General features: G+C 46.1%; 1 protein-coding gene across 4 annotated transcripts in view; it reads right to left on the minus strand.

The window, feature by feature from the left end:
- LOC115474359 (integrator complex subunit 6-like) overlaps nucleotides 1-14,846 on the minus strand; it is a 170,139-nt gene that overhangs the window by 77,474 nt on the left and 77,819 nt on the right. For all 4 annotated transcript variants that reach the window (XR_003942838.1, XR_003942839.1, XM_030209804.1 and 1 more), the window contains one exon: nucleotides 78-241. Coding sequence is in view for 2 of the 4 variants with exons in the window: in XM_030209804.1 (XP_030065664.1) it covers nucleotides 78-241 (164 nt within the window). In the remaining 2 variants the exon portion in view is untranslated. The remainder of the gene's footprint in view (nucleotides 1-77; nucleotides 242-14,846) is intronic.

Consider the following 14,846-nt stretch of genomic DNA (forward strand, 5'->3'; position numbering starts at 1 on the left):
AGATTGACTTCCAAGTCTCTACTGTAGCAATAATAGTAAGTTAAATAAAATTAGATTATTTCAGATCAAACACTTACCAATGTTGGTGAATTCTGATCAGGCCAGAAAGACTCTGGAATTGGCCAGTGCCCAACAGGAACACCAGTTTTAGGGTTAGGTCGCACATAAATGAGCTTATGACAACTATGCCACGCTTGAGAAGCAAATGAATTGATGGGTCTGATCGCATCAACAAGTCCATCTGTAAGTTTAGCCAGAAAATAAAATGAGATTTAGAAAATACTGCATGTGTTTTCATAGTAAGTTTAACTCTCTGTAGCCAACCATTCACTAGCCTTGATTAACCATGATGAAAAATGTTAGCAGCTGTACAAGCATCAATGGCTGAATTGGGATTTTACCTTGCAAAAGGCTGGCATTTTCTCAGACAGATTATTTTTTTTTTTTTTTAGCTTTATATCAGTGTTTTGTCTTTATTTTGATCTTACTATACAAACACTATAGGCACACTTCAGCACTGAAAAATAGCTTAGATGCTTTAACTGCATATGGTGGGACATATTCTCAACAGACCAAAGCAAAAAAAAAAAAAAAAAGGTTCCTCATGGAGAAATCAATACAAAAAACAGTGAAGATGACCTCAAAAAGGCTAAAGAAGCACAATGGAAAATCCAAAAAACTTCCAGTGAAGGTATATTACACTTTATTGAATATGTAACATAACCAAATGTGAATTATACACTAGCTATACATTTGCTTACTTTCTGAAAAGTACCTGGGAAGATCATGGGGTCATTCCATGTCAAGTGGTCTGATTTCAGAGAAGTGCCCTGTGCGACCATCACGGATTTCTTTTTTTTTTTAATTTTTTTTTTTATTTATAATTTTAATTACAATAATCAAGGATCCCCTTGTTCAGAAATACAGGTGGGAATAATATACATAACTCCAAACATACTTTATCATACAATTAAGTAACTATGCAATAAACAAAAGAGATAAATCTCTAAATTTAGAGTATAATTATATTCATATTATATTATATAACCTTTCTTAGACCTCAATTATAAATGTAAATGGGGGGGAAAAAAGAATCAGAAAAGTGTGTATTAATAAACATAAATTAAAGGTATAGGCTGCACTTATTCCAAGTTATACATTATTTAGCTGTTTCGATTCCACAAACGTTTTAAGTTGTTCCGGTGAAAAGAAAATGTATTTAGTTTGACCTAAATTAACTACACATTTACAGGGATAAGCGAGAAAAAAGGAAGCACCTAAATCTATAATTTTTTGTTTTAAAGCAAGAAACATCTTCCTTTTTTGTTGAGTTGATTTAGTGACGTCAGGGTATATCCATACTTTGGAGCCACAAAATTGAGCTTTAGAATTCCGGAAGTATAGTCTTAAAATAGTATTATAGTCTTGCTCAAACACCATAGAAACAATCACAGTAGCTCTATTCATTATAACATCTGAAGATTGCTCCAATATATCTGAGATATTTTGTAAGTCAGCAATATCCTTTTCAGGTCCTTGTACTTCTCCTCTAGATTTAGGAATGAAATATATCTTATTTACCGGTGGGGTTGCCTCTTGAGGAATATTCAAAATTTCTAACAGGTATCTATGAAAGGTATCTATTAGAGTTACCCCAGCGATAATAGGAAAATTCAAAAGACGGAGATTAAGGCGCCTGTTGAAATTCTCTATTTGTTCTATTTTCCTTCTTATGTCCATAGAATCTTTGCTAGCCAAATTTTTAAAGGCGTTTAGTGTATCCACTTCCTTTTGCAAAGATTGTACTTGTGTAGTTAATTCACCTTTAACAGAGTCTACAGTTTTTGTCAGCTCTTCAAATTTAACATTTAGATTGAGCACATCACCTGACGTCTTCTGTAAAGTAGTAGTAATCTGGTCCAACATCACCTTCAACGTTTGTAGAGTCACCGCCGAGTTCACTGTTGTGGAAGACAAACCTTCCTCAGCTCCACGTATCGCCGTTTGCTTGCCTGGGTCCTCACCGGGCGCCCCAACCGACACATCATCAGAGTCGTCGGGGTTTCCCACCAGGGCCGCTCTCGACGCCGGACACGGAGGTATCTGCACTACTGATGGTGGAGACAGGGAGACTTCCTCTCCCAGCGGGGAGTTCGCTTCTCCGAAAACTCCCGCTATGGAATCCTCTCCCCGTTGAAACTTGGAAGCACTGGGGAAAAAGCGCTCTAACGACGGTTGAGCAGGAGAAGAGGCTGAGGTAGGTGGAGGCACTACTCTCAGCAATCCCTTGCGTTTAGTATGAGGCATTTTCCAGATAGGAAAAAAAGAAGAAAAATACAGCTCAAATTCGCCGAACGCTTTAACAAACAACCAGTGCGGCAGCCATCTTGTTTTTTCCCCAGCACCGACCATCACAGATTTCGATGAAATTTTCTGTGCACTCATACATGTCCCCAATGAACATTGGTAAAGTTTTACGTTCGCCGATGAAATACTTGCTGAGATATAGTAATCTGTTTGACCCCATACTGCAGCCTTCTATGGTATGACTCCGAGATTTCGGCAACTTTGAGACACTGTATCTCCGGCAATATTTTGTTGAGAGAAACAAAACTTGGCCATCTTGTAAAACTTTTTGCGCTCTATTCAACAAAATAATAAAAAAAAATCTTCATGAGCGATTTCCATGAAGAAAACTTGGCGCAAACTTGGTCCGAAAAATTTGTGGCTCGAAAAAATTGTAAAGTTTGGCTTTTTATATCTCTGGAATTAAAGGTGTGATAAACGTGAAACTTTGCACACAACTTATCAACACAAGGTTTTCAAATATAAAATTTCATTATCCTAATATTTTCCATTAGTTCACAAATTGAGTGTAAAGTTGATGATTTTTGCAAAAATGCCCAAAACAGGGTATTTTTAGCCCACTTTTACAAAAAAAAAGACTTTCTGGAAACTCTTTTTAATCATTTTCATTAGAAAGAGCATGTTTCAAACCCCTTAAAAAAGTAGGGTTGGTTTTTTATCGCTGGCATATAAGGCCCTGGAAATAGGGACAAAGTTGAGGACGTTGCTATCGCACGCTGCTATCGCAACATCACATGCATTCTATTATTTTTGTTTTATACAGACATTATTAGTACCTAAATTGCGTTGGTCCATGGTGACATTGTCACTACCGGTTCAGGAACTTGAACCAGTAACCCCATCGTCATAGGGGTCACGCCCGATAGCTGTGCAATACCAGCCACGGGTGGGTTTCTTGGATGAGGATCCCAAGCCTCTAGTTTGGTTTCTTCATCAAGGTTCCAAAGCCTTGTGTGGGTATCTGTCCGGTTCCCAAGCCGACGATTGGGCAGCTTATCCTAGGTTCCTAAGCCTAAAGTGGGTATCTTAAATGGTTCCCAAGCCGAAGTCCGTAATGTTTGTATGAACTGCCAAATTCCAACGATTGCCTATTTATTATTGAATTTACGAGCCACTTTCTTTAGTGACACTTCTGGGAATTGATACTGGCGGCCTGACGACGTAACTGATGGCGCTGGAAGCACACAAATAAGATGTTGTGCTGGAACCCAACAAACATCTTTTCTTTCAGGCCAATAAAATGAATGAGCTGGGCCTGGTGGATGCATGTTACCAATGCATCATTTTGTTCGATGGAAATTTCTACGTTGTCTACCCATCACTTGATTCAAATTCGATTTCTGTCAGCAAAGTTTCAAATGACACGATTAACTTTGTGGCCAAAATTTCCGATATCGTCGATTCTAATTTAAAATTGCCCAAACTCTTGCCTGGTTGTTATGTTGCCTGCATTTATGACAATAAGTGGTGGGTAGGCAACGTTGTAGAAATTTCCATCGAACAAAATGATGCATTGGTAACATTTATGCATCCACCAGGCCCTGCTCATTCATTTTATTGGCCTGAAAGAAAAGATGTTTGTTGGGTTCCAGCACAACATCTTATTTGTGTGCTTCCAGCACCATCAGTTACGTCGTCAGGCCGCCAGTATCAATTCCCAGAAGTGACACTAAAGAAAGTGGCTTGTAAATTCAATAATAAATAAGCAATTGTTGGAATCTGGCAGTTCATACAAACATTACGGACTTCGGCTTGGGAACCATTTAAGATACCCACTTTAGACTTAGGAACCTAGGATAATTTTTCGGACCATGTTTGCTCCAAGTTTTCTTCATGGAAATCGCGCATGAAGATTTTTTTATTATTTTGTTGAACAGAGCGCAAAAAGTTGTACAAGATGGCCAAGTTTTGTTTCTCTCAACAAAATATTGCCAAAGATAGTGTCTCAAAGTTGCCGAAATCTCGGAGTCATACCATAGAAAGCCGCAGTACAGTGTCAAACAGATTACTATATCTCAGCAAGTATCGGCGAACGTAAAACTTTACCAATGTTCACTGGGGACATGTATGCGTGTTCACAGAAAATTTCATCGAAATCTGTGATGGTCGCGTAGGGACCACCAGTCCACTTGACATGAATGATACCATGATATACAGTGGGGGAAATAAGTATTTGATCCCTTGCTGATTTGTAAGTTTGCCCACTGACAAAGACATGAGCAGCCCATAATTGAAGGGTAGGTTATTGGTAACAGTGAGAGATAGCACATCACAAATTAAATCCGGAAAATCACATTGTGGAAAGTATATGAATTTATTTGCATTCTGCAGAGGGAAATAAGTATTTAATCCCTCTGGCAAACAAGACCTAATACTTGGTGGCAAAACCCTTGTTGGCAAGTACAGCGGTCAGACGTCTTCTGTAGTTGATGATGAGGTTTGCACACATGTCAGGAAGAATTTTGGTCCACTCCTCTTTGCAGATCATCTCTAAATCATTAAGAGTTCTGGGCTGTCGCTTGGCAACTCGCAGCTTCAGCTCCCTCCATAAGTTTTCAATGGGATTAAGGTCTGGTGACTGGCTAGGCCACTCCATGACCCTAATGTGCTTCTTCCTGAGCCACTCCTTTGTTGCCTTGGCTGTATGTTTTGGGTCATTGTCGTGCTGGAAGACCCAGCCACGACCCATTTTTAAGGCCCTGGCGGAGGGAAGGAGGTTGTCACTCAGAATTGTACGGTACATGGCCCCATCCATTCTCCCATTGATGCGGTGAAGTAGTCCTGTGCCCTTAGCAGAGAAACACCCCCAAAACATAACATTTCCACCTCCATGCTTGACAGTGGGGACGGTGTTCTTTGGGTCATAGGCAGCATTTCTCTTCCTCCAAACACGGCGAGTTGAGTTCATGCCAAAGAGCTCAATTTTTGTCTCATCTGACCACAGCACCTTCTCCCAATCACTCTCGGCATCATCCAGGTGTTCACTGGCAAACTTCAGACGGGCCGTCACATGTGCCTTCCGGAGCAGGGGGACCTTGCGGGCACTGCAGGATTGCAATCCGTTATGTCGTAATGTGTTACCAATGGTTTTCGTGGTGACAGTGGTCCCAGCTGCCTTGAGATCATTGACAAGTTCCCCCCTTGTAGTTGTAGGCTGATTTCTAACCTTCCTCATGATCAAGGATACCCCACGAGGTGAGATTTTGCGTGGAGCCCCAGATCTTTGTCGATTGACAGTCATTTTGTACTTCTTCCATTTTCTTACTATGGCACCAACAGTTGTCTCCTTCTCGCCCAGCGTCTTACTGATGGTTTTGTAGCCCATTCCAGCCTTGTGCAGGTGTATGATCTTGTCCCTGACATCCTTAGACAGCTCCTTGCTCTTGGCCATTTTGTAGAGGTTAGAGTCTGACTGATTCACTGAGTCTGTGGACAGGTGTCTTTCATACAGGTGACCATTGCCGACAGCTGTCTGTCATGCAGGTAACGAGTTGATTTGGAGCATCTACCTGGTCTGTAGGGGCCAGATCTCTTACTGGTTGGTGGGGGATCAAATACTTATTTCCCTCTGCAGAATGCAAATAAATTCATATACTTTCCACAATGTGATTTTCCGGATTTAATTTGTGATGTGCTATCTCTCACTGTTACCAATAACCTACCCTTCAATTATGGGCTGCTCATGTCTTTGTCAGTGGGCAAACTTACAAAATCAGCAAGGGATCAAATACTTATTTCCCCCACTGTATAACTGCTTGTTTACTGAGCCTCAGCAAAGAGATCCTGCTCTTTTTTTTTTCCTGGCTAGGACTGAAGCAACAGCCAGCATTTGCTGGGCAATTTCAAACTCCAGGCCAATCAGAGCCCAGAACAGTCAGGTTTCAAATAAAAACTGGCTACATTACTACAGGCATTTCCTATTATCTGTGCACCAACTAAAAGAAAAAGAAGTTAGTCCTCTATAACAGATTTAAGCATAAACATGTACCATCTGCTGGCCAAATAGGAGAAGTACACTTCAGAACATAACGCAGGAAAATATCCAATACATTTTACAGGCTCAAAACACACTGTTTCTTCACGCCGTCTTTCTGTGGTTACAATCAAAGCGGTTTACATATTATATACAGGTACTTATTTTGTACCTAGGGCAAAGGAGGAGCTGTAGTAGGAGTCAAACGTGGTTTCGCTGGTTCTCAGGCTGCTGTACTACCATTAGGCTATTCCTCCTAACACCTCAGCAGAGAATGCTGGAGTGGTCTTCTGTGTTCTCTCATCCAGGAAATTACATCCAAGGTGACCACCATAGATCCTAACATTTGCATATAGTCCCACACCCAAGGACTCTCAAGCTGTAATAGGAGCAGAATTTGAGAATGAAGCTTGTGTCTCCTGAAAAACAGGAAGGATTATCTTCTTGACCTGCATGCCAAACAGGACTCCCAAGTACTCAAGAGACTGAAAGGATATTAATTGGTTCATTGCAAGGCTGACCACCCATCCAATGACTGAAAAACATTCACTATTCTGAAGGTGACCTGGAAGACTCTCTTGATGAAAGGAGGCTCTGATCAATCAGTTGTTTAGGTATGGATGAACTTGATTCCTTTGCGTTGGGCTGCTATATGACCATGATCTTTACAGAGGTCATGAACAGGAAAAGCTTTAGGAAGTTTTAGTACCTGACATAAAAGGATCCGACCCTGAAGAGGGACCTTGAGCTACCAGAGAGGAAATATTGAGAAACCTCTAAAAGTTTGGTAATTAGGGAAGAGAGTTCTTCCTTATGAAAAAGCCTAACCACTGCAGGATCTTCACCATTCTACTACTTTTACCACTTAACATTTCTAAAGCGCTACTAGGGTTACGCAGCACTGTACAATTTCACAAGCAACACCATTCTCAGTTGGAAGTTCCCCCTCGTTCCAAGGAATCTGAATCCACGGATTTAAGGGAAAGGATTCCATATCCAATTTTTGATTGTACTCCAATCTCCTTCTCTTGGAAAACAATTCCTCCTGAAGCTGTGAAGAAACAGCTGTAAGACGGGAAAATTAGGTTCTTACCGTGATAATTTTCTTTCCTTTAGTCATAGCAGATGCAGCCATTACAGATGGGTTGTGTCCATCAACCAGCAGAGGGAGATAGAGAGCACACTTTTTTCAGTGCCTCATACCAGCTTGCTCCACTGCCTCTCTTCAGTATTTGAAGCTTCCAAAGCAGTATGGCAAACCGCAATGGGAATAACATAAGCTTTCCTCACAGCGAACGATGGCCCTACAACAAAGGGCATTAACTCAGAATGAAGGGAATGAAACATCCTCCCGGAGGGCATAAACTCATCCTCCACTGAGACATAACTGGAGGGAATAAACTCATCCTCCCGGAGGGAATAAACTCATCCTCCAAAACATGAAACTGGAGGGAATTAAGTCATCCTCCTTTAATTGAACAAGAATCCTGAAGACTGTTTTCCGACTTTCTCCCAAGGACGGAATCTCCAGGAAACACGAACAGAACCTGAAACAGAGTTACAGCAGATAGCATCAGACAGGGAGGGATCATGGCTGCATCTGCTATGACTAAAGGAAAGAAAATTATCACAGTAAGAACCTAATTTTCCCTTCCTTGTCATCAAGCAGATGCAGCCATTACAGATGGGATGTATCAAAGCAATCCCTAGATAGGGTGGGAACAAGCCACACCACGCGCCAGCACTTGCGGTCCAAAATGTGCATCCCTCCTGGCAGCCACATCCAGCCTGTAATGTCGGGCAAAAGAGAGCTTAGAAGCCCATGTTGCTGCACTACAAATCTCTTGAAGAGAGAGTGCTCCAGTTTCAGCTCAAGAAGAGGAAATTCCTCTAGTGGAATGCGCCTTAAAGGCATCAGGCGGAGGTTGGCCGGCAAGCAAATAAGCTGAAAAGATAGATTCTTTAAGCCAGCGGGCAATAGTGGCTTTAGACGCTGGAGACCCTCTGCGAGGACCTGATAGCAAAACAAACAGATGATCAGAGGTCCTGAAAGAGTTAGTAACTCGCAGATACTGCAGCAGAGTCCTGCGCACGTCCAACAGGTGCAATTGTCCAAAAGATTCTGGAAACTCCTCCTCGACAAAGGAGGGCAAGAAAATAGGTTGGTTTAGGTGAAACGCTGAAACCACCTTAGGCAAGAAGGAAGGCACGGTCCGAACCATGACCCCGGACTCTGAAAACTGCAGAAAAGGGTCCCTACAGGACAGCGCCTGGAGCTCTGACACCTGTCTCACCGAACTAATGGCCACTAACAAGACGGCCTTCAGTGTCAAATCTTTCTCTGAAGCACGCCGAAGTGGTTCAAAGGGAGCACCCTGATGGGCCTTCAGCACTAGCCCCAGGTTCCAAGCTGGACAAGGTGCACGCACGGGACGACGGAGCCGAAGCACCCCTCTAAGAAACCGTGCCACATCCGGATGAGCAGCTAAAGACACGCCTTCAACCTTGCCACGCAGGGAGGCCAATGCTGCCACTTGCACCCACAGGGAATTATAGGCCAAGCCTTTTTGTACACCATCCTGCAAAAAGTCCAGAATCGGCGAGACAGGAGCCCGCAGGGGTGTGATCTCTCTGGAAGCACACCAGACTTCAAACTGGCGCCAAATCCTGGCATAAGCCACGGAAGTGGAACGCTTGCAGGAGAGTGGTAATTACTTTATTGGAATAGCCTCTGCCTCTCAATTGCGCCCTCTCGCCAGGCCATACGCCCAAATCGGCCGGCGTCCTCCATGGTCACCGGACCCTGTGACAACAGGTTGGGAACCAGAGGTAACTGAAGGGGATCCTCCACGAGCATCTGTCGGAGGTCCGCATACCAAGGCCACCTGGGCCAATCCGGGGCGACAAGAACCACTTCTCATGGATGCAGCCGAATCCGCAGGAGCACTCGCCCTATCAAGGGCCACACAGGGAACACATACAGTAGGCCTGGAGGCCAGGGTTGAGCCAAGGCATCCAACCCCGCCGCGCGAGGATCTCTCCGTCTGCTGAAGAAGCACGGGACTTTGGTATTGGCACTTGTCGCCATTAGATCCATCACGGGCTTGCCCCATCTGGCACATATCTGCAGGAACACTTCGTCTGCAAGTTCCCACTCCGCTGGATCGATCTGATGCCTGCTTAGATAATCGGCTTGCACGTTGCTCTGACCTGCAATGTGAGCTGCCGACAGAAACTGTAGATGCAGCTCGGCCCAGTGGCAAATTTGTTCGGCCTGCGCGGCTAGAGCTCTGCACTGAGTGCTGCCTTGTCGATTTATGTAGGCCACTGCTGTCGTGTTGTCCGACATCACTCTGACAGCCAATCCTTCCAGGGTCACTTGAAAGGCCAGAAGCGCCTGAAACACCGCTTTCAACTCTAGGCGGTTGATGGACCACTCCGACTCCTCGGGTGTCCATAGACCCTGGGCATGCTTCCCCTTGCAATGTGCGCCCCAGCCTTTCTGACTGGCATCTGTCACCACTAGGCACCAATCGGGGAGCGCCAGCGGCATTCCTCGCCGCAGCATGCTGTCTGAGAGCCACCACTCCATGCTGAGTCGGGCTGCAGGGAGCCAAGAGAGTCTGCATTGGTAATCCTGAGATACTGGAGACCATCTTTGGAGTAGAGCATACTATAGAGGTCTCAGGTGTGCTCTCGCCCAGGGCACCAGTTCCATGGTGGCCGTCATCGATCCAAGCAGCTGGACAATGTCCCAAGCTCGCGGGCAGGGCATCCTCAGGAGCAGACAGACCTGATTCTGAAGCTTGCACCGCCTTTGCTCGGGTAGGTACACATACCCCGAGGCTGTGTCGAACCTGGCCCCCAAATATTCTAGAGACTGCAAGGGGGTCAGGTGACTTTTGGCCAAATTGACGACCCAGCCCAGAGATTGAAGTACTGAGACCACTCTGGCTGTTACATGCTGACTCTCTGCAGCAGAGTTTGCTCGAATGAGCCAGTCGTCCAGGTACGGGTGAACCCGAATACCCTCTCGCCTTAGAAAGGCAGCTACTACCACCATAACCTTCGAAAAGGTGCGGGGAGCTGTGGCGAGGCCAAAAGGCAAGGCCCGGAACTGGAAATGCTTTCCCACCACCACAAACCTCAGAAACTTCTGGTGCGGGGGCCAAATTGGAATGTGCAAGTAAGCTTCTTTCAGGTCCAGAGACATGAGAAACTCTCCTGGCTGTACTGCCGCAATGACAGAGCGCAGGGTTTCCATGTGAAAATGCAGCACTCTCAGGGACTTGCTTAATTCTTTTAAGTCCAGAATAGGGCGAAAAGACCCTCCTTTTCACGGCACCACAAAGTAGATGGAGTAGCGGCCGCAGCTGTGTTCGGCGGGAGGTACCGGGGACACGGCCCCTATCTGAATCAGACCTTGTAAAGTCTCCTCTACCGCCACCCGTTTGGCGGCAGAACCGCATCGGGACTCCACAAACACGTCTCTTACAGGGGCGTCGAATTCTATTCTGCAACCGTCTCTGATCAGGTCCAAGACCCACTGATCTGAGGAAATGTTGGCCCACTCCTCGGCAAAGAGGGAAAGACGTCCTCCGATGACAGGACTCGAGGAGAGGGCCGGTGCATCATCATTGAGAGGGTCGCCCCTGAATTCCAGGCCTTGAGCCAGTGGCTGTGGAACGTTTGTCCGAGCGCAAAGAGTTCCTCTGCTGAAAACGGGCCCGAGAAGTGAACCCAGCAGAACGCTCCGGGCGGTACCTTCGAGCTTCACGGAAGCGAGGTGTGTAAGAGGAGTGGACCTCCGCACCCTTAGAGGAAGGCCAAGGCCTATCTTCGGGCAAGCGCTGGGGTTTAGCCTCACCCAGGCCCTTCACAATTTTCTCCAACTCCTCACCAAACAGGAGAAGGCCTTGAAAGAGCAACTTCACCATTTTTGCTTAGAGGCCATGTCCGTCGCCCAATGCCGTAGCGAAAGAAGACGGCGAGCCGCCACTGCTACTGCCATGTGTTTAGCCGAAGCTCTGACAATATCATAAAGGGCGTCAGCAAGAAAGGACAAGGCCGACTCCATCCGCGGAGCCACATCTGAAAAGGGCTCCGCTCCATCACCGGGCTGTTCCACTGCCTGTTGCAACCAAGCCAGGCAGGCTCTAGCAGCATAATAACTGCATGCAGACGCCCGAATAGAGAGACCTGCAATTTCAAATGACCGTTTAAGTGCTGATTCCAGTCTACGATCTTGAATATCCTTCAGGGCAACACCTCCTTCAACCGGGAGGGTAGTTCTCTTCGTCACAGCTGTGACTAGGGCATCCACTTTAGGCATAGCAAAGCGAGCCATATGCTCCTCACTCAGAGGGTATAATTGCCCCATAGCCCTGGAAACTTTCAAAGGTCCCTCGGGGTCAGCCCACTGAGCCGAAATAAGCTCTTGGATGGAGTCATGCAAAGGAAAGGCTCGAGCAGGCTTTTTGGTACTAGCCATCCTAGGATTCACAGAGGAGGCTGTGCCACTGGCTGGGTCCTCAATAGAGAAAGCCTGCAGGGCATCAGAAATAAGCACTGGCAGCTCATCACGGTGGAAAATCCTCACCGCGGAGGGATCGTCCAGATCCTGAGTCACTTCTGCACCAGACTCTGGCTCCTCAGACCATGAAGGCCTGCCAGAGTCCTCCGAATCCTCGCAGCCCAGCCACGGGGTGGGGGGGGGGGGGGGGAGGAGGTGCAGCACTCTCTGAAGGGGAATGAGCCCTTCTGCGCTTCATATTCTGCCAATTATCAGGGAATAACGCCTCAGAGGGCATACCCAGGCTAGAATCCACCAGGGGGGCATTAGAAGAGGCCCGTGCCGGGCTTTGTGGGAGAGTTCTTTTAAGCATGTATGCTTTATGCATTAAGACAAAATCAGGGGAGAAAAACTCACCCTGGGCACCCGGATCTCTGCCGGGGGTTGTAGCTCCCATATCAGCCTCACTCCGAGGCCTCCCCCGGGCTCAGGACTCTCCGTCTCAGCGGAGGTCGCACCATGTGGTAAATTCAAAATGGCGCCCGCTGCCAGCTCAGAGCGCGAAGAATCGTCACTCGCCATGCTCGGGCCGGCTCTAACGTCTGTACAGCACGATTTACAGAGCCCCGCTGCTGATCTGCGCTTGCCACAATTGGAACAGCACTTTACTGTCTCCGCAGCCATCGCCGAAAACGGCGGTAAAATTCAAAATGGCGGTTCGCGCCAAAATCGCCCCGATCGCGGGCCCACCCCGGAGGAGTCAGAAAACACTCTTACCTCACTGGACCGAGTATCACAGCTCTGGTCCCACAGAAAAAGGAAAGGAAAAAACCTCTGTTCCAGCGTCTAAGCACCAAAGCGTGACACGACTTTTTTTTTTTTTTTTTTTTTTACGCTGTGAGGAAAGCAGAGGTAAATAGAACTCCGGAGGCTCAGGTGAGTGGGAAAGGCAGGGAAAGGGCGAACCTATGTGCCTGCATCCACTGTTGGTGGGGAAGGACAGGGAAAGCTAAGCAATGTGTCCACATCCACGGAGGTATGGGTAAGGCAGGGAAAGGGCGAACCTATGTGCCTTTAAAGTGAAGCTGCTATAGCCTCCAACACCCCTGCTAACAACTGGCAAAAGCACAGGAGCAACCTCCAGGCAGATTTTATATGGAGCTCAAAGAAGCTGCAGCCACTCTGCTAGGGGAGATAGAGAATACTGAAGAGAGGCAGTGGAGCAAGCTGGTATGAGGCACTGAAAAAAGTGTGCTCTCTATCTCCCTCTGCTGGTTGATGGACACAACCCATCTGTAATGGCTGCATCTGCTTGATGACAAGGAATGGGCCCTTTTAAGCAAATAAGCAAAATGAAGCAACAATATAAACTCAGGAGAAAAGCTAAATCCCCAGGAGACTCAAAGGAACCAGTGACAGGGTGCTAGAGAGCTGAATCTGCCAAGAAGTGAGACACCTAAATTGTAGAAAGCATATCCACAAACACCGGTAGAGGCTGGCAAGAATCCAAGATGGCCGCCCCTCCACACTTTCTGAAGTAACCTAAGCCAAGCCCTGAAGTGCTGTCAAAGTCTCCCCAAGCCCCTGCATCGCGACCCAACTTGAGCCACAACCAGCATCTAAAAAATCTGCTGAGTCTGACCATTGTCGAGGAGAGAGAAGATAAGATAAGCACTGCCCTGAGGCCACTCGTTGAGCACTGCATCAGGAGTGGCGTTTAACTGCCTCAGCCAGTGCTGCCATTGCATGAATGTAGAAAGACAGGGAGAGGTGTTAACATGATACAAAAGTAGAGCAGACAAACAGATGAATGAGTACTCACCAGCACTCAGGCAACACCCCCTCCCCTTTCGAGCACTGACAGAGCACAGAAACAGTCCCAAAGGCTTCTTTGGGAATAAAGATGCTACAACAGGCAGCAGTAAGAAAATATCTGTGATTATGTCCCATCTTAAAGTTGTAACAGCGGGGCAGAAGAGCGTTAGCTGGGGGGGGGGGGGGGGAAGAACCTTTCCCTCAGCTCAACTGGAACCAGATACACCAGAGCAGGAGCTGCACAGAGAACCATTTGCTACCTGCTGGATATAGAGACATACTGGTTTGGAGCAGCTGCACAGTACCTTTTATGCCAGAGCTCAGTTTTGTACCCTCTATCTCCACCTGCTGGTAGATGGGCATAATCCACAAGTTCTGGACTGACCTTTTGTGGATGCTAAGGAAGGGGCTAATAATGTGCCTGGCAACGGTACTAGAAACTCTATGGGTAATTGTAATCCGTGGTGTTTTTCCTAATGAAAATTTACACACAGATCATTAACCCCGCTTTTTTTCTGCAAGCATTTTTTTTAAGCAAAAAAGCAAAACACTTAGTTTTGATTAGACAAACCTAGGTACGTTATTCCACACTTTCTCCCCTCCCTCCACTCTTCATAAATGTTTCTCCAGTTAAACACTGTAGATACTTTTACCCACAGACAGACTGGGCAGCTATCAAAGGCTTGATTTCTGTGGGTAAATTATTTTACATGAGGACAACGCTTTCATTATTGACCTCATTAATTTACTACTACTACTACTATTTAGCATTTCTATAGCGCTACAAGGCATACGCAGCGCTGCACAAACATAGAAGAAAGACAGTCCCTGCTCAAAGAGCTTACAATCTAATAGACAAAAAATAAATAAAGTAAGCAAATCAAATCAATTAATGTGAACGGGAAGGAAGAGAGGAGGGTAGGTGGAGGCGAGTGGTTACGAGTCAAAAGCAATGTTAAAGAGGTGGGCTTTCAGTCTAGATTTAAAGGTGGCCAAGGATGGGGCAAGACGTAGGGGCTCAGGAAGTTTATTCCAGGCGTAGGGTGCACCGAGACAGAAGGCGCGAAGTCTGGAGTTGGCAGTAGTGGAGAAGGGAACAGATAAGAAGGATTTATCCATTTAGGTTATTTATTGCCTCTGTGCCTTAGAATGGTGGTTTATGTTTATTAGGTTCTTAGT

This window comes from Microcaecilia unicolor, chromosome 7 (genome assembly GCF_901765095.1).
Source record: "Microcaecilia unicolor chromosome 7, aMicUni1.1, whole genome shotgun sequence".
In the NCBI taxonomy this organism is placed as follows: Eukaryota; Metazoa; Chordata; class Amphibia; order Gymnophiona; family Siphonopidae; genus Microcaecilia; species Microcaecilia unicolor.